The 24,748-nt window shown below is 42.5% G+C and overlaps 1 protein-coding gene across 2 annotated transcripts in view; it reads right to left on the reverse strand.

Annotated features, from left to right (window-relative positions):
- Positions 1-2,344, reverse strand: part of TBX21 (T-box transcription factor 21) — a 62,072-nt gene extending 59,728 nt beyond the window's left edge. The window contains exon 1 of one of the 2 annotated variants that reach the window (XM_089531774.1): positions 2,229-2,344. In XM_089531774.1, coding sequence (XP_089387900.1) covers positions 2,229-2,338 — 110 coding nt within the window. In that variant the 5' untranslated portion in view covers positions 2,339-2,344. The remainder of the gene's footprint in view (positions 1-2,228) is intronic. The other variant, XM_089531773.1, reaches the window with a different exon arrangement.
- Positions 2,345-24,748: the final 22,404 nt, after the last annotated feature.

Consider the following 24,748-nt stretch of genomic DNA (forward strand, 5'->3'; position numbering starts at 1 on the left):
ACAGGGAAGAAAGCCTATATAGAAAGAAAATCAACTTATTTGAGATGTGGTGCTGGAGAAGAGTGCTGAGGATACCTTGGACAGCCAAAAAAGACAAACAAGTGCTTTCTTGAACAGATCAAACCCAAACTATCCCTGGAAGCCAGGATGACTAAATTGAGGTTGTCATACTTTGGCCACAACATGAGGAAAAATGAACCATTAGAAAAGACACAGATGCTAGGAAAGGTGGAAGGCAGTTGAAAGAGAGGAAGACCAATGCCAGTTAGATTTGATCAGAGAAGACACAGGCCTGGGCCTGCAGGACCTGGGAAGAGCAATTGAGAACAGTTGGTTTTGGTTATGTCTCATCCACAGGGTCACTTAACAACAACAACAACCATTGCACCTTCCAAGTCGCCTGCCTTTACTGCAACCCCATGAATTTCATTTGCTGTTGTTGTTGTTGTGTGCCTTCAAGTCATTTCCGACTTATGGAGACCCTAAGATGAGCCTATCCATAGGGTCTTCTTGGCAAGTTTCTTCAGAGGAGGTTTGCCGCTGCCATCCTCTGAGGCTGAGAGAGTGTGACTTGCCCAGGGTCACCCAGGAAGTTTCCATGGCCCTGACGACATTCGAACCCTGGTCTCCAGAATCCTAGTCCATCCCTCAAACCACTACAACATGCTGTCTCTCTAACCTTTTGAAAAAAAATCTTTTTATTACACATATGTGTGCGTGCGTGTGTATGTATAAAGAAAAAAGATAGGAAAAAAGAAAAAAGAGAAAAGAAAAACACACACTTGTGTTCATTATCTCTAATTACTTTATACAATTTGTTGTTGCGTGTCTCCAAGTCGCTGTTGATTTATGGCCACCGTAAGGAAAACCTATCATAGGGCTTTCTTGTCGAGTTTCTTCAGAGGGGGTTTGCCAATGCCGTCCTCTGAGGCTGAGAGAGAGTGACTTGTCCAAGATGGTGGATTGAGTGAGGAATTGAACTCTGACCTCCAGTCACAGTCCAAACCCAAATCACTACCTCATGCTTGCTGAAGCTATCCTCTTAGTTATATCCTGATGGGCTCTCTAAACTTTAGGCTAAGGGTTAACCTGAGCTCCCCAAAAATGCCCCAAACAAGCAGCAGCTCCTCTTGACTTTAAGCCCCTGCTGAGCCAGCGTTGGATGATGACTCTAGGTTCAAATCCCAGCTCGGCCATGAAACCCACTGGGTGACCTTGGCCAAGTCACACTCTCTCAACCTCAGAGGATGGCCATGGCAAGACCCCTCTGAACAAACCTTGCCAAGTAAACCTATGACAAGGGTCCCTTTAGGCTCACCATAAGTCAACCATGACTTGGAGGCACACGGCAACAACAAATCACATAACGGAATAAGAGAGAACAAGTCCAAATATGGAGCGTATTTGGCATGGCTCTGAGAGAGCACGTTTTTTGCATTTGCTTCTTGTAATATGCATTTGTGTGAGTTTTTCTTTTCTCTTTTTTCCTTCTTTTTCCTTTTATATATATATACAGAGAGAGAGGTTAAAGAGCCAGCATGGTGTAATGGCTTGAGCATTGGACTCCTCTTGACTTTGGCTCATCCATGAAAACCTACTGGGTGGCCTTGGGCAAGACACACTCTCTCAGCCTCATAACCATGACAACCCCCCCCCCCCCGAAGAAACACGCTAAGAAAACCCTATGATAGGGTCACCATGAAGCCAGCGCAAAGTGGTTTGAGCCTGGACTCTGAAGCCCAAGGTTCAAATCCCAACTGAGCCATGGAAGCCCACTATGGTGACCTTCTCCAAGTCACACTCTCTCAGCCCCAGAGGATGGCCATGACAAACCCCTCTCTGAAGAAACATGCCAAGAAAATCCTAAGATAGGTTCGCCATAAGAGCCAGTGTGGTGCAGTGGTTCGAGTCTGGAGCCCAGGGTTCGAATCCCAACTGAGCCATGGAAGGGTAACCTTCTCCAAGTCACACTCTCTCAGCCCCAGAGGAGGGCCATGACAAACCACCTTCTGAAGAACCATGCTAAGAAAACCCTATAATAGGGTCGCCATGAGGACCAGCAGGTGCAGTGGTTTGAGAGTGGACTCTGGAGCCCAGGGTTTGAATCCCAACTGAACCATGGAGTAACCTTGGCCAAGTCACACTCTCTCAGCCTCAAAGGAGGACCAGAGCAAAAGAGAGCACCTCAAAAGGCCCCGAAGGTAGCCCCCCGTTCCTTCCCGGCTCACCTGCCCTGTTTGGTGATGATCATCTCGGTCTGGTGCTTGTGGAACTTGGCCCAGAGAGGGTAGTTGTTGAGGAGCACCTGGACCTTGCCGGAGGCCTGGAAGCCAGGCATGGGATACAGAGGGGGACCCGGAGGAGGAGGCGGAGGAGGCGGAGGGGGGCGAGAGAAGTAGCCGCTGCCTTCCCCGGAGGAGTAGAGGGAGCCCGGGAAGAGCTCTCCTGCTGCTGCTGCTGCTGCTGCGTAGCCCGGGGCTTCCGAAGGGGCTCTGTAAGGCGGAGGGCAGCTGATCCCCGAGGCAGAGGGGCTCCCGAAGCCCCCTCCTCCTGCTCCTCCTCCGTAAGCGGCTCCTCCGTGGCAGCCTTCCTGCGAGGGGGGCTCCGGGAAGAAGAAGGGCCGCTCCTGGGGCTGGATCTTGAGCTCGGGCTCTTTGGGAGTCGGAGTGCCCCCCTGGAGCTCCGGAGGCTCCTTGGCGAAGCTCTGGCTCGGAAGGGGGGCTCCCGGGAGCATGGTGCTCAGGGCGGATGAGGCTCCTCCGGCCGCCGAGTCCAAGGCGCCCATCGGAGGGGAAGGAGGAGGAAGGCTTGGCCCCGGAGCCCAGCAGGGAAGCAGCAGGGCCTCCTCAGAGGGGCAGCATCCCCAAGGGAAAGAAAGGGGCAAGGCAAGGCAAGGCACCCCGATCCCCTCTCAGCTGCAAAGGCCCCTTCCTTCACTGGAAACAAGTTTGGAGTTGCAAGGAGTCCCTTCTTACAAGTAGATCTAGCCCTTTTCCTTCCCTGGAACCAAGTTTGCAGTTAGGAGTTCAAGTCCCCTTCCTTCACTAAAACCAGGTTTGCAGTTGCAGGCAGTTCTAGTCCCCTTCCTTCACTGGAACCAAGTTTCCAGTTGCAGAGCCTTCAATTCCCCTTCCTTTACTGGAACCAAGTTTTCAATGAGGAATTTAATTCCCTTTCCTTCATTGGAGCCAAGTTTTCAGTTGCAAGGAGTCCAGTCCCTCGTTCCTTTACTCCAAGCAAGTTCTCAGTTGTAAGGAGTTCAATTCCGTTCCTTTCCTGGCAGGAAGCTTTCAGTTACAAAGCATTCATTCGCCTCCCTTTTACTAAAACCAGGTGCTCCATGGCAAGGGAGCTCCTTCTCTTTCCTTTCCCGGAGCGGAGTTCATTCATTCCCCTTCCTTCCCAAGATTTCAATCGGCAAAGAGTTCATATCCCTCCCTTGACTGGAAACACGTCAGTTGTGAAGCCAGGAGTGCAAGGAGTTCAGTCCCTTTTCTTTTCCCTGGGACCAAGCGTTCAGTTGCAAGGAGGCCACTCGCCTTCCTTCTTCATTGGGATGAAGTTTTCAGTTTGCAAGGAGTGAGTAGTTCCCTTGGGTTTCCCCGATTCTTCTCAGGAGTCTGATCTCCAGTGGTTATCTATCTATCTATCTATCTATCTATCTATCTATCTATCTATCTATCTATCTTGCTGCTTGCGGCAGGTCAGGATCAGCGAGTGATCTGCTGCTGTGTCTTGGTTTTGAGGAAGGATCCCTTTTAGTTGGCTTCCTAGCCCTAACCTTCCTCCTGCTGTCGCTGCTGCTGCTGCTGCTCTGAGTTGTTCAGCCAAAGCATCCTCCTCCAAGAGCCACTGCTGCGCCTCCTCCAATCAAAAACGCCAAATTCCAGATCTGGGGTTCTCTCCCTTCTCATTGGCTGAGGCGAGTTTCCAAGCCACGCCCCTCCCTCCCTCCCTCCCTCCCTCCCTCCCTCTACTTGCCCTGGACTTTCTCTTTGCAGAGCCAGAGTTGGAAGAAGGAGGCCTCCCTCTTAAGGGCCATCCAGTGCCAATATACTCTATTTTGTTGTGCATTATTTTATGTGATTTTATGTATAGATAGTTTGAATTTTATAATTATATTATTTTTATATTGTTTTATAATAATGTTTTATTATAAAAATTATAAATTATAATTTTAAATTAAATTACATTAAACATGATAGAAAAACAGTATCAATCCAATGTGAAGTCGAAGGCTTTCAGGGCCGGCATCCATAGTTTTTGGTGGGTTTTTAAAGGCTATGTGATCATGTTCTAGAAGAGTTTATTTCTGACGTTTTGCCAGCATCTGTGGCTGGCATTTTCAGAGAATGTATTCTCTGAAGATGCCAGCAACAGATGCTGGCGAAACGTCAGGAATAAACTCTTCTAGAACATGGCCACAGAGCCCGAAAAACCCACAAAAAACTATGGTGTAAGAAATACATTGCTCTTTCTCACACTACTACTAATAAGAAAAGCCTGGGAGACTGCATGGTCCATGCTGCCTAGAAAGAGCCCTGGTGGTGGGTCTGCTTTGGCCTCCGCCTTGCCATTGATACAGACAAAAGATCCTGTCCTACTCAATGGTTCAGTAGCATCTTAGGTTGTAACATTGCTGCATCCAAGTTGGTGTTGGCCTGAGTTGTCTTTTGTATGGGAAACCACAGAGGAGGCAGCTGCTACTCCTAGTTCTCACTTGAGGTGATAAATCACTTGAGGTAATAAATTGCTTGAGGTGATAAAATCTATGTGACAGTCAACACAGAGCGAAAAGTTGGGCTGCAACTGGGAGGAAGCCCAAGTTCAAATCTGTTCTCAGCCATGAATAAAATAAGACAATGACCTTACGCCAATTTAGGCCTACTTCACAGGATTGTTGTAAGTGGGATAAAATGGAGGGTAGGATCATTTAGAGCCTAAATACCCTAAAGGCATCAGATCTTGTCTGATCATGGAAGCTAAACAGGTACTTGAATGGGAGACCACCAATGAATATGAGGTGCTGTGGGCTGTATTTCAGAAGAAGGAACTGGCAAAATCACCTCTTGAGTATTCCTTGTCTAAGAAAACCCTATGAAATTCCTTGGGTCACCATAAGTCAACCAGTGACTTGAAGACACATATTATTATTATTATTATTATTATTATTATTATTAACCTTTATTTATAAAGCGCTGTAAATTTACATACACACCCACATTGTCATTTACATTTTATAGAGAGCCAGTGTGGTACAGTGGTCTGAGAGCTGGGCTAAGACTCTGGAGATGAGGGTTCAAATCCTCATTAGGCCATAAAAACCAATGGGCTGACCTTGGACAAGTCACATTCTCTTAGCCTCAGAGGAAGGCAAAGGCAAACCCCCTCTGAACAAATCTTGCCAAGAAAACCCTGTGATAGCTTTGATTTAGGGTTACCATAAGTCAGAAATGAGTTGAAGGCGCACAACAACAATTGTGTAAAGATATATCACTGAATACCAAAGTTGGAGAGATCTTGTAGCACCGAGACTAACTAAAGAAGTTTGCAGAATGAGCTTTCGTAGACTTAAGTGTACTTCCTCAGATGCGTCTGCATCTAATGCATCTGAGGAAGTAGATTTAAGTCCATGAAAGATGCCCATTTCTTTCGGTCAGTTTCACAGGTGCTATGAGATCTCTCTACATACTGATTCTACAGAGGAACACAGCTATATCTTTGAATTCTCTTTGTGTATTTGTTTTTTCCTTCCCTTCTTCTCCCACAACAACCCAATTGGCAGGTGGGGAAGGGACAGGTGCCATTGACAAAGGGCTTTTGAAATTAGCCTGAGGGCCACATGAGATTGGTTTTTGTTCAGACTGATGCTTTTATCATGCAGTCATCTGACTCATTCTTGCAGTTTGGGTAGATAGGTGTCCAAGCATCAGTCTTCATTTTTCTCAACATTTATTCTTGTTTCCTTTCTTTCTACAAAACATCTTTTGATCGGTACTGTTGGACCCCACTTCTCTAAAAGTATCCTGAATGCATCCCGATTCAACACAACAAAGGCATGGCAATCTATTCAGTCCACCACTAGATCTAGTTTAGTTCTGGGTCTCAGGGTGGAACAAGTTAGTACTCTAGTACTTTTTCTATTACAAATGTTACTCACAGTAAGATTAAAAGTACAGTGGATGCATACAATTAAAAGAAACTTAGGCATAACTGGCTAATTACCAAGCAATGTCAAATTGTTGCCACAGTTACCATGCTCCAAACTGATGTAAGGGAGAAGCCTGATCTGAGGGCCTGTTGGAGCAGCAAGGTGATTTGGGATCCATTAGATCCAAGATCCCTCCTAGAGTACAAATCTACCAGGGGCATCAAGGACAGACATACACTGGGCCCTTGGTATTTGCTTGGGTTTGATTCCAGGACCCTGCTGTGGATACCAAATTTACAAGTTCCACTATATATAGTGGGATAGTAAAATGGTGTCCCTTATATAACATGGCAAAATCAAGGTTTGCTTTTTGGATAGATATATGTTTGTATAGTTGTTGTGTGCCTCAAAGTCATTTTCTGAGTTATGGCGACCCTAAGGTGAACCTATCACAGGATTTTCTTCCTTCAAGGGGGGGTTTGCCATTGCCATCCTCTGAGGCTGAGAGCGTGTGACTTGCCCAAGGTCATCAGTGGTTTCCATTGTCGAGCAGGGAATCAAGCCCTAGTCTCCAGAGTTGCAGTCCAATGCTCAAAGCACTACACCACACTGGTTGTCATACACACACACACATTATTATTATTATTATTATTATTATTATTATTATCATTATTACTACTACTACTACTACTACTTATGGTGAACTTTTACTTAAGGCAAATTTATCATGGTGTTTTCTTGGCAAGATTTGTTCAGAGGAAGTTTGTCATTGCTTTACCCTGAGGCTGAGAGCATGTGACTTATGTAGAGTCACCAAGTGGGGTTCATGGTCTCCAGAGTCCAATGCTCAAACCACTGGTTGTATTATGTTGATGATAGTTCAAGATACTACACTATGTATTTTATTTTCACTGTAACCCCCCTCAATCCATAAGGAGAGGTGGGATATAAATAATAATAATTATAATACTATCTTCTGAATATTTTCAAGCCATGAATGGTTGAATCCGTGGATACAGATGGCTGACTTTAATGCTCTACCAATTAGAGCTTGGTTTTGTTTTTGTTGTGTGCCTGAATTAGACTTTTTGGACTCCAAGACAGATTCAGATTTGTAGACTGGCAAATAAATAAATAAATAAATAAATAAATAAATAAATAAATAAATAACTTTTTCATGCTCAGTTGAGTGGGGGCATCTGTCCTACTTGAATATTTAATGCCCAGTGCTCTGGGCATTACCCCTGTGTTTTCAAATGGAATACACTGGGACACATGTGCAAATAAATTAGTTGGATCCAACCATTTTCTTATACAAGCAGTAACTTTTTATGGTTCAAGGTTCAGATCACTCCTCTTTCCATATGTCCACAAGTGGCTAAATATCCTCTTTTCCATGCAGAATCAAAAATTGAAATATTAATTACAAATCCTTTTACCATGTATAATTTTATAAAGAGTGTTTACGTTATGTTTTTAAATCATGAAGATTGCTCGTTTTAAAAGGAATAGGACATGACTCTTGACTGCCAAATGTCAAAGGCAGAATGTTGCTGGTTGCTTTTTAATTTTCCAACCAGACTAAATTAATGATAATTTAAAAGATTTGCCCCAACAATAGCAGTGGCTCCTTACAACACAAAGGTTAAGTGCTATATATCCTAATAATGCTAATAGCTGCAGGGGATGTAGATTCCATGCATTTGTTTTGTTTTTCTCCATATATGCAAAATTTTGAGAGGACTGTAGTTATTATCATTCAAGAATTTAAAAGATACCATCTTCTCATTCACCTGAATCTTGGTGGAATTCAAAGACAGAGCCATGTTAGTCTGGACCAGGATGCAACAAGTACCTTATTGTTAGTCTCAGAGGAAACCTGAATATTGGGTTATTTAATAGAGGTGATTAAAACAAAGGAATTAACTCACTGACAGCTGAACAAACTTGCATTACTTCTTTTCAAAAACAACAATAACAACAACATATTATTAATATTAATATCCTGCCCTTTCTCCAAAACTGGGACTCAGTTTAAAATACCAAGTATTTTAAATATGATTTCCCTTCTCTCCAAATAGGAATTTTATTCATTAAAAAAATCAACAGACTACCAGAAATAATTTTAGATGCTATATCGATTGACTTGCTAGAAGATGCTTATATATTTCAGGACCAGTAATTTTCAAGACAATGTACAGCTATGTTTTTTCTTGTATGCTATAAATTATATAGGACCCTGCCCTTACTTGTTTCCAATTTATCCTCATTTAAATGGCTATCCCTTATTCCTGTTGTGCAGCATGTGGCTTAGGCATGACAAATTCAACTCTCACTCATCTCAGTGGGTCTACTTGAAGTATGATGAGAGCCAGCATAATGTAATGGTTTGAGCATTGGACTACCACTCTGGAGACGAGAGTTCGAATCAGCACTCAGCACCCTTCACCCAAGGAATCATCCCCCAACCCACTGGAAATATTATTTTCCTTTTTGGACTATACCTCCCAGAATCCCAGCCAGCATGGCATTTCAAGCTCTGTGCATTCTTTATATAAGATCTGGAGCAAGTCAAGGTTTAAGCAAGCAATCTGTCTGCACCACACATACTTTGTGACATGCTATTCCTCAGTCCTTTTAGAAATAAAAAGTCATTTTTTTCCAAACAAAGGCTCCTAAGGGGTGGCCTCCAGACGCCCCTTTTACAGCCAGATCAGGGCCGCAGCAACCGCATGTAGCAGCCTCGATCTGGCCTTTGCAGGCCCCAAAAAAGAGCCACAGAAAGTGGCTCCTTTTTGCACCCTGCAAAGAGTGAGATAGCCATGGCAGCATGGCTTCACGGCACTCCTTTGGTGCTGCATTGTATGGACATAGCGCCAGAGGACCGCTGTGATGCCGCGCACCATGTGGAGTGGTGCGCGGTGTCACACCGCCCTGGGGGTGGAGTTGGGGCTTACGTCATATAGACGTTACACCACAGCTCTGCCCCCATGCTGACCCTTAAGGCCTATCTGTACAGGACCAAAGACACCTCTAGTAGTAAACTGGCTTAGATATAATTAAGGAGGTAGAATGCCTGTAGCCATACAGCAAGACAAAATTGTGCAAAGTTAAAACCTTTCCCTATCACTGCCCCTTCAGACAAGGGCGATATGGATGATGATGTTCTACAAGGCATGATTGCAATGATCTGTCAATCTGGATTTCTGCCTGCCATGCTCAGGCATATGGTGTGTGCGCGTGTGTGTGTGTATGTGTGTGTGTGAGAGAGAGAGAGAGAGACAGAGACAGAGACAGAGACAGGGAGAGTGTTATGAAAGGGAGGGCAAGTGGGAAGAGTGACAGACAGATCTCGCCATCAAAGGCACTTTTGTGATTTTGACTCTGAAAGTTTTCACAATCACCTGTTTGTCTTTATCCTTGTTTTGCTTTGTAGGGTCCGATCAGGAAGTGCTTGCAGACATCCTGATGACCAGCAGGAAGATCTGACTGGGTGCATGTAAGCCAAAGGGCACCCCCCTGTGAACTTGTAAGCAGGGGTGATCTGATGGGCCAGCCTGAGCCTCCCCAGCCCACCCCAGCCCAAGAGGGGTTGTGTATTGTGCCATCAGACAGACTTTAGCAGCCATCTCAGACAATTCACAACTTCCATTGTTTGGAGGGGTTTCTTTGCCCTCCTCCTCCTCCATGCAAAATTCTGTTTCCGGCTTCCTGCAAATTCCTCTGTAAGGTTCCAGGATTTGGGAAAGGAAACAAAAAAATAAGCTAGGAAACAAGAAAACAGCTGTTTTGCTCTAGGATTTTATATGGGGATGTCTAAAACCAGCCAAAAACAGAACCAAGAAATCTGGAATCAGGCAATACCGCAGGAGGCTGAATGTTATTAATGGATGCTGTTGCCTATTGTCCTATTTTTATCTCTGGTTTGAAGCAAACCGGGGGGAAATTATTTGCCAGAAATGACAATTGGATTAGCATACACCTTATAAGCAACTATGCCTTTTCCATGTCATTTTCTGTTGTTTTAACCAAAAAGGCCCTGCTGTTTGACTCCAGGATGACAGAACAAACAACAAAATTGTTGGAACATCTCTAGTTCTCCTATATTTAGACAAGATACAGTGTTTATGCTTTTTTTTATGGCAGGAATAAGCCTTGAAACATGAAAAGCACTATGCCTCTAAGCATGTGAAGAGTGCCTTTGTCCTACTAGTGAATCATTAGAGTGGTGATGGAAATATGTCACCCTCTGTGATTTTTTAATTGTAATGTTTCTATTGTATATGTTTTGTATAATGTTTGTATAATGCTGTACACCGCCCTGATTGCAAGAAGGGCGGTATAGAAATAAAACTTTTATTTATTATTATTATTATTGAATTGCAATTCCCAGAAGCCTTTGCCAGCACAGCCAATGGTGAAGAATGCTGGGAGTTACAGTCCCACAACATCTGGAGGAGCGCATGATTTTCACACCAGCACTAGAGCCTGCATACTACTGGGATGCAAGAACAAACATTTTATAACTGAGAGATGGTTCTGCCCCTCAAACATGTTTGAAGAGAACAAATTTTCTGCTCCCCATTTATAATTAATTGACCAACGTCTGCCTACCTCAATGGTTCCCAACCTTCCTAATGCTGCAACCCTTTAATAGTTCCTCATGTTGTGGTGACCCAAAACCATGAAATTATGTTCGTTGCTACTTCATAACTGTAATTAAATAGGTATTTTCCAATGGTCTTAGGTGACCCCCATGAAAGGGTCATTCGACCTCCAAAGAGGTCCCAACCCACAGGTTGGGAACCACTGGCCTACCTCTCTGCGTTGAAATATTGGGATATTTGCCCTGTAAATAACTACCCTCTCTCCTTTATATTTCTGCAGAGGAATACTCTGCATTATGATCAGAAGTGGATTTTAATAGTACAGGTTGCTCCTGCCAAGGGAGATATTCTCTGAAAAACTGGGATTGTGCAAAAATAAGTAGATGCTTGTGATTTGGTGTCGATTTCCCTTTTTGCAGTGGCCAACATGAGGCAGCTTTTGAGTCACCTTTGATTCTTTTCCAGGAAGAAACAGCTGCTTTCCCTTCTACTGGAGGGAAAAATCATGCAATTCAAAAGCTAGCCTGACTTTGAGGCCTTCTCCACCCTTGGACCCAGAACTTTTGCCTGCCAAGAACGGGGCAAGGTAAGGGATGGTGCCTGATCCAAATTGATGAATCAGTTCAGTATCAGTGTGAACCAGCTCTGCTGCTGAACCGATTCATCAATTCGGATCAGGCATTGAATTATATGGGAAGTGGGAATGTATTCATCTTAGAGTCCCATATAAAAGTTTGGAGATTATGTGATTTTGTTCCACACAAAAGTCTTTGTCACAAAGCATGCAATGTCTCAGAATCTTTTAGTCCGCACGTCCTCCAAAAAATAACATTTCCAAACTCTGTTTTGTTGCTTTTGTTCAATGCAGCTACTCTTTCTTTTCATAATGTAGCACTAATGGGAAGTAACATATGTCCTCTCCCTTCCACATGGGACATCTTCACACTATTACCCATGAAGTAAATCCATTTTGGGTTCTAAACAGAACTTTAAATAAGCTGTTGAAGCAGCTATATCCTATTTCCCAAATAGGTGCAACACCTTGGATAGCTCCTTTAAAATCTGGACTAAAATGCAGATTGGATTAAGGACTACTGCCACTCTGGAGAATTAATGCAGTTTGACACTGCTATAACTGTGATAGCTTCATCCTATGGAACCTTGGAATTTGTAATTTGTTATGGCAGCAGAGGTCTCTGACACAGAAGGCTAATTATATCACAAAACTACAAATTCCAGACTTCCATAGCATTGAGCCATGGCAGTTGAAGCAGTGTGAAAATGCATTAATTCTGCAGTGTAGGTGCAGCCTGTCCCATCACAACATCCTTTTTTGGCCTTTTTTGTTATGATCAATAGCTGAACAATGCACAAGATCAATGTCACGTTTGTCACCTAAATGCTCCTGTAGGACAAACAGAAGAATGGAACACCCTTGAAGGAAGCAAAGACTCTCATGCATACATTCACACTGCCTTTCCATTTCAGGAACTTTTTCTAGAAATGTCTCTCTTCCTGCCCCTCCATCTAGCTTGCTGTAAAAACTCAGATTTTTAGAAAATCAGTCTTTTAAAAGTAGGGTTGAGGAGATGCAGCTCCAGTTTGTGCCTAAAACTAGCTGGTACCTTTTCTTCTAAGATGAAGCTAGAGTGCCTTTTCCTCTGCAAGAGCCACAGCAGACAAGTGAAGGTGACAGTGATCAGCTGAAATCAATGTCAACTTGGTTTTCTGCAATACTGATCTGCTAGGACTGGTTTGGGAGCTTTTTAAGGTCATTTTGGCTACCTGGAGTCACAATCCATGGCCCACAAGAAAGATAAGGTGCTACTCGCTAGCTCAACTTAGGCTAATACAGCAATTCCCAATGAGCTGAAAGATATTAACTGATCAAAAGGAGACTGCCAGCTGCATCTCTCCCAAATTTACTGTTTTATCCTTGACTTCATTCACACTTTTGGGGGCTGGATGTGAGGGTCATTTGGCCAGTTCTGTGTATCAGATGTGACTGGACCATTCAGTTGCTCCCACTCCCATCCCACCAATAGCAGAATTGCGTATTTCTTAAAAGAGGTTGCCTGCTACATCTCTGAATGAGTCACTTTTTCTATTAAAGTGGCACATTAAGGCCAATGACTCATATGGAAACCTGTATGGAAATTCCTAGTCCTTACAGAGCCAGAAAGTATGTCTCCAATTTAAGCTGTTCAATAGATTCTTTTCCCCCACCATATTACTTAGTTTCTAGGAAAAGCGCCACATAATAAAACAATTAATATTTTACCTGTGGGTGCATGAGGAAACAGCAAGACAAGCTGTTTAGTTCAGCAAAAAAAGTGTGCTGCAGCAGTTACCAAGAGTTTGGGGACACTGGCCCAGCATTAGCATTCTTTGCTGCTTATTTGCTTATTTCCCATCACCTTGAAAGGCCTTTAAGGGTTGGGAACGGTGGCCCGGGCAACTGGTCGAAGCTTCAACATACATGCCATTAAACATTGTGAAACAGCCACCAGGTCGGTGGGTTTGGAGTATCACAAAAAAGCAGCAAATTGTTAATAATTGTTTTATTGTTGTATTTTTATTTTTTTTTACTGGTGTGGATGCCAGAGAATAAGCATTTGGGGAATGTTCCTTCATGTGCCAGAATAACCTGGCTGACTTTGAATGTTATGCACCTTGACTTGAATGTGCCCTAACTCAGGCAGCAAAATGTCTTTAAAACTATATTCTCTGTTTTGTGACATTTCTATCCTGCCCTTCCTCCAAGTTGCTCAATGCGCTGTTATCTGTAGGTCTTCTGCTTCACAACAACCCAGCAAGGTAGATTGTGCTGAGAAATGATGGCTGGTACAGAGTCATCCAGTGAGCTTCAAGGCTGCGTAAAAAATCTGAGTCTTGCTGCACTCCACAGTGTTCCAAACTGGCTCTCGGAAAATACTGGATGTTTGCTCTATACTGGAGTGCTGTATATCTCAAAAGTTTGCTTTCAGAATTTTAGACAGATAATTCTCATAAAAGCACTTTCTCCCTTACTTTCTGTTGAGTGTCAGAAGATAATGTTCCATCTATAATTTTCCTCCCTGTGTTCGGAAGGATTTGTTCGTGAGAACTCATTAGGAAGAAGGGGAAAGTGTTACAGCACACAGCTCCCTGATATATGAATGTGTTAATTCATTCTAGCTTGACTTTCTCCCCTGCAAAGGAAAATAAAAATAAATGTAATGAATACCTTGTGTAATCAAGCTTCACAGTCAGGAAGGAAAGAAAGTAAGCCATCGTAGCCTGAAAGCTTAAAATGCCCCTCACTTCAGCTGGCATAAGTTCATATAAGCAATGCTAAAGATGGAGCCAGCCCTACCTTTAGGCAGAGTAAGGTAAATGCCTCAGGCAGCAGATGCTGAGGATGGTGGGGACAAGTCATCTGACTGTTTCTGCTGAACTCTCTGCTCTTTCTGTCTGCAGTGCTCTATGCTAGACAGATTGTCTTAAACTCCATAAGAGTAGCTTTCTATATCAGGTACTATAGAAAACACTATTTGCATGCCAGGTCTGAAGAACAGTCATCCCTCCACATTTAAGGCTTTGACTTTGGCAGATTTGATTGTTCACAAATTTAATATGTTCTTTCTTCCAGTGTGTCGCTATGGTCAACATCTGCTAGAAGTTGTGCTGGAGGGCCTAGACATTTTTAGAGAGAACACTTCTTTGAGTAGTTGTCAACTAGTAACTTTTCCAAGCTATGCTCCACCAAGGGGGAATCTGCATCTACAAGAAATTACTTCCATTGTCAAATTGCTCTTACTGAGAATAAGATTCTCTTTATATTTAATGACTTCCCACCTTCCTGTAACTTGAGCCCGTGAAATCTACTCAGGACTAGGCAAAGTAAGGCAGGTGGCAAATTGGACATGGCAACTATGGAAGAGATAGTTATGATCCATGTGGCTGAATGGACTATTTGCATTGATTCAAATCACAGATTGTCGAGTTTAATGTTGTATTGTTATAATGCCTTCTAATAAAAGCTGCTTTAGAGCATTAGTACAAGTACATAAATACTTTAAATAAATAATAATAAAAGAGATAAACATAGGACACAAGCCTGTGACCTTCTTGTAACCACATTTTAATATCACTAACAAGATAAGAAGAGTTGCTGAAGTGGGGAAAGCGAGAAAAGTTGTGGGCATTCTTCTTCTTAATTTAGCTGTTTATTATTAAATACACCTAAACCAACTATGACTAAACTGAGTTGCAGGACGGAAAGGGAGGCATTTGATCACTATGTGGGAGCATTTGCATCGAATGTCACCTAACATTTCTAAGCAAAGAGAGGCATAAAGGGAGAAATTACTCACCGGCAAAAGCAACATCTGTAACAGTTGGCAACCCCCTTGGAAATAACCAATTCAGCGTCCCCAGTGAATTAGCTGCTGAGTAATTGTATGTGTGTACATATGAATATTCTGCAAGAAGCCAGCAGGCTAACTTTCTAGCCCCGTAATATCTGGGAACCAAATTTCTTATTATATAACCCCATAGGCAGGTCTTTATTTCTTATGCATGTGCTGGAGCAGTGAACAGAACAGAAAACCTCGTAGTTATATGTTTGCTGGGCATTTCTGCAGAGTATGTATACTTGTATTAGCAGTGGTATAATATACTATGTAAAAAAAATAACCCAAGAGCCATCTGTAAAAGAGATTTCTTATTTCACTGTATCTCTCCAATGATCAGAGAACACAGTCTTAAGTTTATTTATCGATACATCACATCTGGACAAGAATGATAGAAGGCGTATCATAAATGTGTATGCCATGACAAAGGTGGCATCACTGAAAAAGCTCTGGCCTCAGTTACTTCCTGTCTCTGTTCTGAAAAGGCAGGACCCAAAGTTGAATCTCTGACTAGATTTTACAAAACAAGTGAGTTGATTTTGCTAGATGTTGATTCGGAGGGACACTTAACAAAACTGTAAGTTGTAATTGAGTGATCCTCTAAGAAGTTTAAGGCATCATACCTACTTTCCATCAATTTTTTTTCTGCAGAGAGACAGGAACGATGGTAGTTGAAAATGATTAATTATTACTGAGAACTGAGTGTGGATTTCTACGTGGGTCTCGCCAGTCTCACTACTAACATCATGCCACATTAGCTTTCTTTTCTAAGAAGAAAAAAGGGTGCTCATGGCAACATAGAAAATTTTTATTCTTCAGCAATTTTACTGCAAGTCATGTATCAATATCCTTTACACCCTGCCTTTTATTTTTAGCACCTCCATCCCTCAGCATTTTTCAGAAGGGAACATCTGACTGCAATTCCTATTAGGAATTTCCTTCATCCATACACACATACTAATAGTTTCCTGTTTATTTCTGGCGCCAATCCAATGTGCTCATGTTCAACTACAAAGTCCTAAATGGCAGATGTTGGAAAAATTACTTTTGTTTGGACTACAATTCTCAGCACCCCAAGAAAGCATGGCTTGGAGCCAGTTTACTTTAAGTATTGCCTCTTCCCACTTGTGTACTGGAACCTTCATTGGAGGTCCTTCCTCTTAGGCCACCAGAAAATTAGTGTCAACTGTGAAGGAGGGCCTTCATACCCTCCAACTTTTCACTGATGAAAACTGGAATATGTGTGTCCAAAGCACATCAGAGTGTGATCAAGATGGCTAAATTTGTGAATGTGAAAGAGCAGACAAGCTAAAAAAAACCTGCAGCAGTTTGCTTTTGCTTGAGTCTCTTGGAAAGGGCAAGATCCCAACCTGCTCCTCTCCGCCTCCCCTTGTTGAGTTAATTGAGTGCAAACCACTAACTGTGAACTTCAGTCGCAGCAACTGAAGCAAGCTGGGAATAAAAGGGGAGGGGAGGAGAAACCGTACCATTTTAAAAACAGCTGAAAGAGGATTAATGGGGACTGACCCTATCAAATTGGTGCAGTTGGAAGGTATAATGGACTGGGCCTGCAGGACCTGAGCAGAGAGGTTTAAGACAGGGGGTCTTGACGATGTCTCATCCACAGAGTCGGCATGAGTCAAAGTAAACTTGGAGGCACTTTACAACAACAACAACTAATGTGTCTTCAAGTCACCTGTTGACTTATGTCAACCTCATGAATTTCATTTGTTGTTGTTATTGTGTGCCTTCAAGTCTTTCCAACTTATGGTGACCCTAAGGCAATCCATTCATGGGGTTTTCTTGGTGGGTTTCTTCAGAGGGAGTTTGCCATTGGCATCCTCTCAGGCTTAGAGCACATGACTTGCCAAGGCTCACCCAGTGGGTTTCTATGGCCCTGCCAGGATTCAAACCGTGGTCTCCAGAGTCATATGTATACCTATGTACTGTATACTGGCTTCATCACTAATTAGCCCCTAGATTGCAGTGGGACTTACTCTAAAATAAGTGTGATTTTTCTCAAGATTCTTACTTGCTGAATATGTGAGTGGTGCAAAAGAACCAATCTGGTTTCACAGGCCCTGGATACAAGGTTTCTGAGGTGGAAATGCATAGTTTCCACACGTTCTGTTCTTTCCTAAAAGTTACTATGTTCTTGGAAAATCCACTTGACACTTTTCTGTTGTTATGTGTCTTCCCATCAACTCAGATCTATGGTGACCCTATCCTGTGGTTTTCTTGGCAAAATTTATTCTTGCTATTGTCTTCTTCTTAGGCTGAGAGAGTGTGACTTGCCCAAAATCTTGCAGTGAGTTTCCATGGCTGAGTGGGGAATTGAAACCTGATCTCTCAGAGTCTCACACTGAAACCACCGCACCACACTGGTTCACCAAATAACACTTTGCCTCCTAATGTTTCACAGAGTCCTGCTATCCATAAGGAAATTCTCCTGTGGCAATGGCCACTTCGAAATAAATGGGAACTGTGCAAGAACAGCTCTTGTTCATTTCAGTGCATTTTCTGCAGAATGTCCCAAAGGAGCATGCCTCTGAAACCCTATCTATTTATTATTTCTCCCTCCTTCCTGCTCTGAATAACACTCCAAACCTGCCATTTGAGGCTGCTGCTTCCTTTTATTTTATTTTATTTTATTATAGTTGATGCCTCTGAATCCCAAAGAGATTGTGTGGATTATGTTAAGATGCCGAGGCTGCTCCAGCTCGCCATTTCTGCACCTTTCCTCTAACCTCTTGAGTGGATATTCTGTACGCTGTGATTTGTTTCAGAGGAAACCAGATTGTGTCTGAAAACAAGCTTTCCCCTTTCTAAGCGCTCGTGGGGTTACTCCAAACACTGTCGGCCCAACTTAGTGTAACTCTGGAAAGCAGAGTCTTTGGGGCGGATGGCCGGAGGGACTGCTCCTTTCATCAGAAGGATTAAAAGGCGAAGAAATGATGGGTACTGACCGCTAAGAGAAACTGGTAAATATTACATGTGTTACAACCTCTGGGGAAAAAAGGCAAATAAAAAGGGTCAACGATCTTGTCATACACTGATCCTGCCTTCCATTCTGTATTCTGGAATGTGGGCACTGAGAAAAATTTCAGGGAATGTTCAATTATAAGTGTGAAGGAGCTAGGGAAGGACTGGCAGTAGGATGGAAGAGGCAAGAAAAAGAAGGGGAGAACATTTGACCAGGAAGGCGAAAGACAGAGGCAGTATGAAAGGGAAAGTTTTGTCTCAAAGATTTCAATCAGGGTAGTGTGTACTCACCTACATTGTATGCAAAAATGGCATTTGGGTTTGGACCTACCACCTGTGAACCTCAAGTTTAAAGAAACAAATATATACTTCTCATGGTTTCCATTCAAACAGAAGGATGAAACAGTGGGGGGGAAGCCCATGCCTTTGCAGCCAGAAGAGATGTTGTCAGATTTAAAGATATGATCAGTGTCAAGCCTTCAGTGTGGTGTTCAGGGGCAGCCAAACCATGATAAACTGTAAAACAAGAACATGCGTGAAAATTTGTCTGGTCATAGTTGACACAGGAAAGCCAGCACTATGTAGTGGTTTGAGCGCTGGATTATGACTCTGGAGACCTGGGTTTGAATCCCTGCTCAGCCATGGAAACCCACTGGGTGACTTTGGGCAGCTCACAATGTCTCAGCTTCAGATGGCAATGGCAAACTCCTTTTGAAGAAACTTACCAAGAAAATCTCAAGATGGGTTCGCTTTAGAGTTGCCATGTCAAAATGACTTGAAGGCACACAACAATAACAATTGATATGAAACATAGCTTTCCTCAGTTCTCAATTTCTTTCTCTCTCTTTGTCTTAACATACAATACATATTGTACATAGCATACAGGACATACAATTCTACTTCTACTTGATTTACTTTAGCCAAGCTGTGCTCTAACTGGATCCTGTTTTGAATGCAAAACAACCTTGCAACATTGAAAGGATCAACAACAAGAAGAGTGTCTCTGAACATGCCAGGGAGATTTTATCTATCATAAAGGGATAAATACAGTTCAGCTGCACAGACTACATTCATCAGTGCTTCCAAACAAGGTTTTCAATATGCAGTCACCATGCCTCCTTGGTGGAATTCCATAGAAACTCCAGAACGGCAAGTGAGCCCTTCTGAAGTTCTCCCTCTTCTGTGTCATACCCATTGTGAAGATGCGTAATCCTCTCTGTAGTTTATAGACAAAATGCATTTGATAGCACTAGTAGTCCTTTATCTGTAAGGATACCAAGATACCAGACGTACAGCAGTTTCAAGTTAAAAGAAAGGAAGAACTAAATCACCACTAATCAGAAGGCAAGATACGATACAAAGCTTATCTATCTTAGGTTGGCACTAATGTTTCAATGGGCCAGTAGCATACGCATTTTAAAGACTGGGAAAACTTAGGTAGAAGGATGCTGAAATACTCAAAGCCAGCTCCAGTGAATATTGAATATTTTAATCTTTTAATATTGTATGTATTTGGGTTTTGTTTTTTGGTTTTTTTGGTGTTTTTTTTGTTTGTTTTTTAAAAATAGGTTGCCTTGAGTACCAGTATTCAGAAAGGATAGATATATATAAATGAAGCCAGATTATGAAGAAAATGGATAGGAAGAGAATAACTAGTTTGAGATGTGGTACTGGAGAAGATTTATGTGGATACCATGGATTGCTAGAGAGAGAAATAAGTGGGTCCTAAAGCAAATCAAACCTGAACTGTCCCTAGAAGTCATGACAACTAAATTGAGGCTGTTGTACTTTGACCATATCATGAGAAGACATTACTCACTAGAAAAGACAATAATATTTGGTAAAGTAAAGGGCAGCAGGAAAAGAAGGCCACTTTCCACATGGATAGACTCAATCAAGTCTACAAGGCAGTTGATGATACAGTGAGTTGCAAGTCTCTCATTCATAGGGTCATCAGGGCAATTTGATGGCCGATACCAACAACAACAATAAATCCAATGTAGGCATCCTAATTTGTATGATACAACAGTCCTAATTTGTATATCACATTATCCTTCTGTCAAAGTAAGTAAGTAGTGGAGACATTGTAGAAACTGTATTGTCATCCCTCCCACCATGCACATACTTTGCAGTTGTGCAGAAAATCACAACAGGCATAGTGGTGAAATCTTGTCCCCTCTCCAAACTCAAGAGTAATTAGAATTAGGAAAAAATAGGAATTTGGTGGCTCACAAGGACAAACATTCCAGGACTCAAGAAACTGCTTTCAGACATGGGAGAGAAGATCTGGTCTTTCTATTTTCTGCGAACTAAAGAACTAAGTGGGTAAGAATCTTTTGTGTGTGTTGGGCAGGACATTTATTGATCCAAGGATAGTATCAAAGGCTGGTCAAATTATTTCATACGTAAAAGGTAGGTGGGAGCAATCCCACAAGCAACTGTTACTTTTTTAGTAAAAATATAATAATGAAAAACTCCAGTAATCCAAGTCAAATTGCCATTTCATGACCTGTAAAATCTGCTGCCGAGACAGTAACCTCTTCACATAGGGAGGTGTGTGTGCTATTTGCTGATCTGCCTCAGGCAGCAAAGTATAGTAGCCAGGCCTCCGGCTTTCCACACTGTCTATCAGGGCTACTCTGCTCCTTTTTCCCAGTGGCTTTTTCTGAAGCCAAAGAATACTTAAATATGGATATGTTCCCCCATGACCTGATGTGGAATAATCTTTTGATGTCTCATGAAGTCTAAGATGCCAAGGATAGAGACAGGACATGTTGCCTTACACGCTCACACATTTCCATGCCAATAACAGCATTCCTTTCCTTCAGTCTGAAGGAAAATTACATTCCAGCTCCCCCCTGCCCTCCAACCAGCTGGGATGACTTGTTGAATTGGTCACACATACTCTTCATGCTCTAATTCTTGGGACTGGATGCATTCCAAGGTTGATGCTTGGACCTCCAACACTTCTCAGGTTTTTTCTTCTGTTGCTGCCCTCCTCATTCCTCCTGGGCTATGTCCATGCTATATAGTTAAAGCACTGTGATACCACTTTAATTGCCATTGCTCCATCCTATGGAATTTTGGGATTTGTGGTTTCATGAGATAGTTAGAATTCTCTGTCAGGGAGCTCTATTGCTATACTTAGGGAGTAGAGTAGAGTATTCTAATCATCACACCAAACTAAAAACCCCAGGATTCTAGAGAATGGAACCATGGTAGCTAAACTGGTATTAAACTATTGTTTTCATGCAGTGTGGACATAACTTCTGGCCCACATGTAGCTTTCCAATTCCTCCTCTCTGCTCTGTCACCTCCTTTTGTTACCACTGTAGCTTGTATACAGAAGCTGTACAAATGTCTTTATACAGGAGGGAGTCTGTGAGCTAACATTAAAGCCAGAAGCTGAGAATTTAAAGTGGCTGTAGTCCAAGGTCTAAATATTGACCCTTGAACCTGTTTCAGATGCCTTGGCCCTTTCACATTACCCAATTATAGTGTTATGAGTCCATGTCAACTACCATGGCTGCATCCTATAGTATCCTGTTATTCGCAATTTGGGGAGGGGGTTGGAATCCTCCACCAAGGAGTTCTAGTGTCTCCTGAAACTTCAGATCCCAGGACTCCGTGGGATGTAGTAATGGCAGTTAAAGTGGAATCTAGTGCTATAAACGAGTAGTGTGGAAATGCCCTTGGCTTCTGAGGTACTAATAAAGATGACCTTGTCTCTGAGCATCTGCTGAATGCCTCCACGCATGTCACACTGTTGAACCACCATCTACTTCTCTAAGACTGGGGTGGTAGTGGTTAGAACTTTAAGGAAAACATAACCAGAGCTCTTTTTGAAGTTTACAATGAAACTGAAGTGCATAAAAAGAAATGTCTTTCCTTAAGGAAATCCAGATTATTTATATCTTGGGCCCTCACTTGCACGGTACAAATAAAATGGCCTCCTCCCGTCCTCCCAGCAAGGAATCTGGATGATGCAGGACCCAGTCTGTGAGTCAGGTGCAAACAGTCCAGACAACATTCAGCTCATTCAGCACCAAAACGGGGGTATAACCTCTTAGATTAAAAAATAATAATAACTGGTTGCTTTGGATCTTCCTGGGAGCCCTGATGCCAGGTGGCTATTTAAAATGTGTCTCACTGTGCTACTCATCATGACCAACACTTGCTTTGAGGTGCCTGGCCATGTGATCGAGCTGCAGCAGGTGGCATACTGGCATTCATGTACCAATATCTGCCCACATCTAAATGGAGGGCCCCAGGTAACAGGGGAGGTTGGGGCTGCTCCCAGATTATCCTGGCCCATGCAGACATCACCTTAGTTACATTTATATCCCTCTTTTTCTCCATGAACTCAGGAAGGTAGACATGACTCATCTCTTCTCCACTTCATCCTCACAACAACCCTTTGAGGAAGGTCAATCAATGAGAGACAAAGTGGTCCAAGGGCACCTACTCAGTATCATAGCTCAATTGGGGTTTATGACACTGAGGTTGATCTCGGCATTAAAGAAAGATTAAAGAGCATTTAAAGCATCCCGCAAGAGCAGCGGAAATGGAGAGTAGTTGTTTAAATGATTATCGCACACAATTGTGCAAATAAAGTGATATCAGAAATCCTGAAAGTAAAAAGGTGTGCATTAATGCTTCCTTGTGACCAGTTTAACAGTGGGTTTTGTGCAACGTTGTGTGAAATCGTTACATATAATTACACAATTTTTCTGGGATATTCATAGGATAGACTCCTGATCTCCTTCATGTGATAAACTGCTTAGATTGCTTTAAAAAGGGACAACAATCCCTGTGGCCATACTGGTTAGGTGATTCCAAGAATTTGTCTAGCTCTGACAAAGCCGTGGTTAGTGGCCATACTGGTTGGGGGGATTCTGAGAGCTACAATCAAAAATTCAATTTTTCCAAGCTCTGGCATGTCCTGATGACATGTTAATGGACTGTCCATCTTCCAGGACAGTGTACACCCATCGAGTGTAGAGAAAAAGGAGAACAGACTGCCTTCTGCCTTTCCACATTGAAGGCTGAATCAGAATTGACCTCATATCTCCTTCCTTCCTTCCTTTCCAGGGATCTGGCTGAAAACAGATTAACCCCTTGGAAACCCTTCTCTCTGAGCCCCCTTCCCAACCCTCTCTATTTCAAGCTGGTTTTGGATGGCATTAACTGAGATATGCTAATGGCTTTCCTTCCTGTTCCTCTCTGTTTACGCTGACAAGTATCGGGTTGTGCTCTCCTAGTAACCAGAGCTCACTTCCTTTCCAGAAGATTAAGAAGTCCTTGCTTGCATAGCCCCTCACTGCCCAAGGATGTTGACAAGGAGCTAAAACTAGTGATGAATATCCCAGGAGAGGTTCTTAGATCTTTTGCCTCTCCCTCAGCATGGGACAATATCCTTTTCGCTTCCTCTCCCCTCCAGTGTGAAGATCGTGAAACCTTCCCCATTTGTCTAAAGCTGAGCTGAGAAAGTTTTAGACTTTTAGCAGATACTTTTTACTTTTCCCATAGCCTTTAATTTCACTGAATGCTCTTTCTTTTAAATACATCAGAAGACACTTCAAGTTGCTTTACAGTTGAATAGTGATCCTTCTGAATCTCCAGGTTTAGACAGAAGGCCAGAGACCTTTTCAGACATGCCAGAATGATGAGGACTAGAAGCATGTGGGGTTTTCAAAAAGAGAAAGCAAAATAAAAAATATATCATCCAAGCTGCTTCTTTGTGAACTACAGCAAACTAGTGACTCTTTGCATATACAACTATATATATAATTTCCAAAAATAATTATGCTGAATGCTCTCGCTTGACTAGAAGACTCTCTTAGCACAGGAAACTAATTTGCAGAGCTTGTAAATTATTACTTTTTTTTGGACCACACCTCCCAGCATCCCATTGGCCATGCTGGCTGGGGCATTCTGGGGAATATAGCCTTCAAAAGTAACTTCTCAGTCACCTCATGTTTCCCTCATTTCAGCAGTATAGAGGGAAGTCGTGGCTGATAATTCCCTATCAATGTGGCACTGAATCTGCTCTGGGTTTTAATTTAAACTTCAGAAAAGCTAATCTTATTCCTCAAATAAGTTCAACACCTTGGATAGTTTTATTATAGCTTGGACTAAAACCCAGGATGGATTCATAGCTTCACTGACATGCCAGCCAGCTGTTAACATGCCAGTCTGTGATTGTTACCCTTTGATATCTATAAGCATGCTGCTTATGCTCAGATGCACTTTTTGTTTAATAAATAAAACAAATATACGGTAATCAAAATCAGTTGTCATGGGGGAAATTTAAACTTCCTAGGAGAAAGTGTCAAAATCTCCATCACGTAGAGGAAACACTGCTCTGTTTGGCAGCCTGATTTCCCAGTTGGGTTCAGAGCTTTGAGAAGTTACTTTTTTGGACTACAATTCTCAGAATTCCCTGGCCAGCATGGCCAGTGGAAGAGAAGCAGGATAATAAATAAATAAATAAATAAATAAATAAATAAATAAATAAATAATCTCTCTCTCTCTCTCTCTCTCTCTCTCACACACACACACACACACACACACACACACACACACACTCTGCCCCTGTATCTCAGTACATTGAA

The sequence above is a fragment of the Sceloporus occidentalis genome, unplaced genomic scaffold, assembly GCF_023333645.1.
Source record: "Sceloporus occidentalis isolate IW3139 unplaced genomic scaffold, rSceOcc1.0.p SCAF_7, whole genome shotgun sequence".
NCBI classification, from domain to species: Eukaryota; Metazoa; Chordata; class Lepidosauria; order Squamata; family Phrynosomatidae; genus Sceloporus; species Sceloporus occidentalis.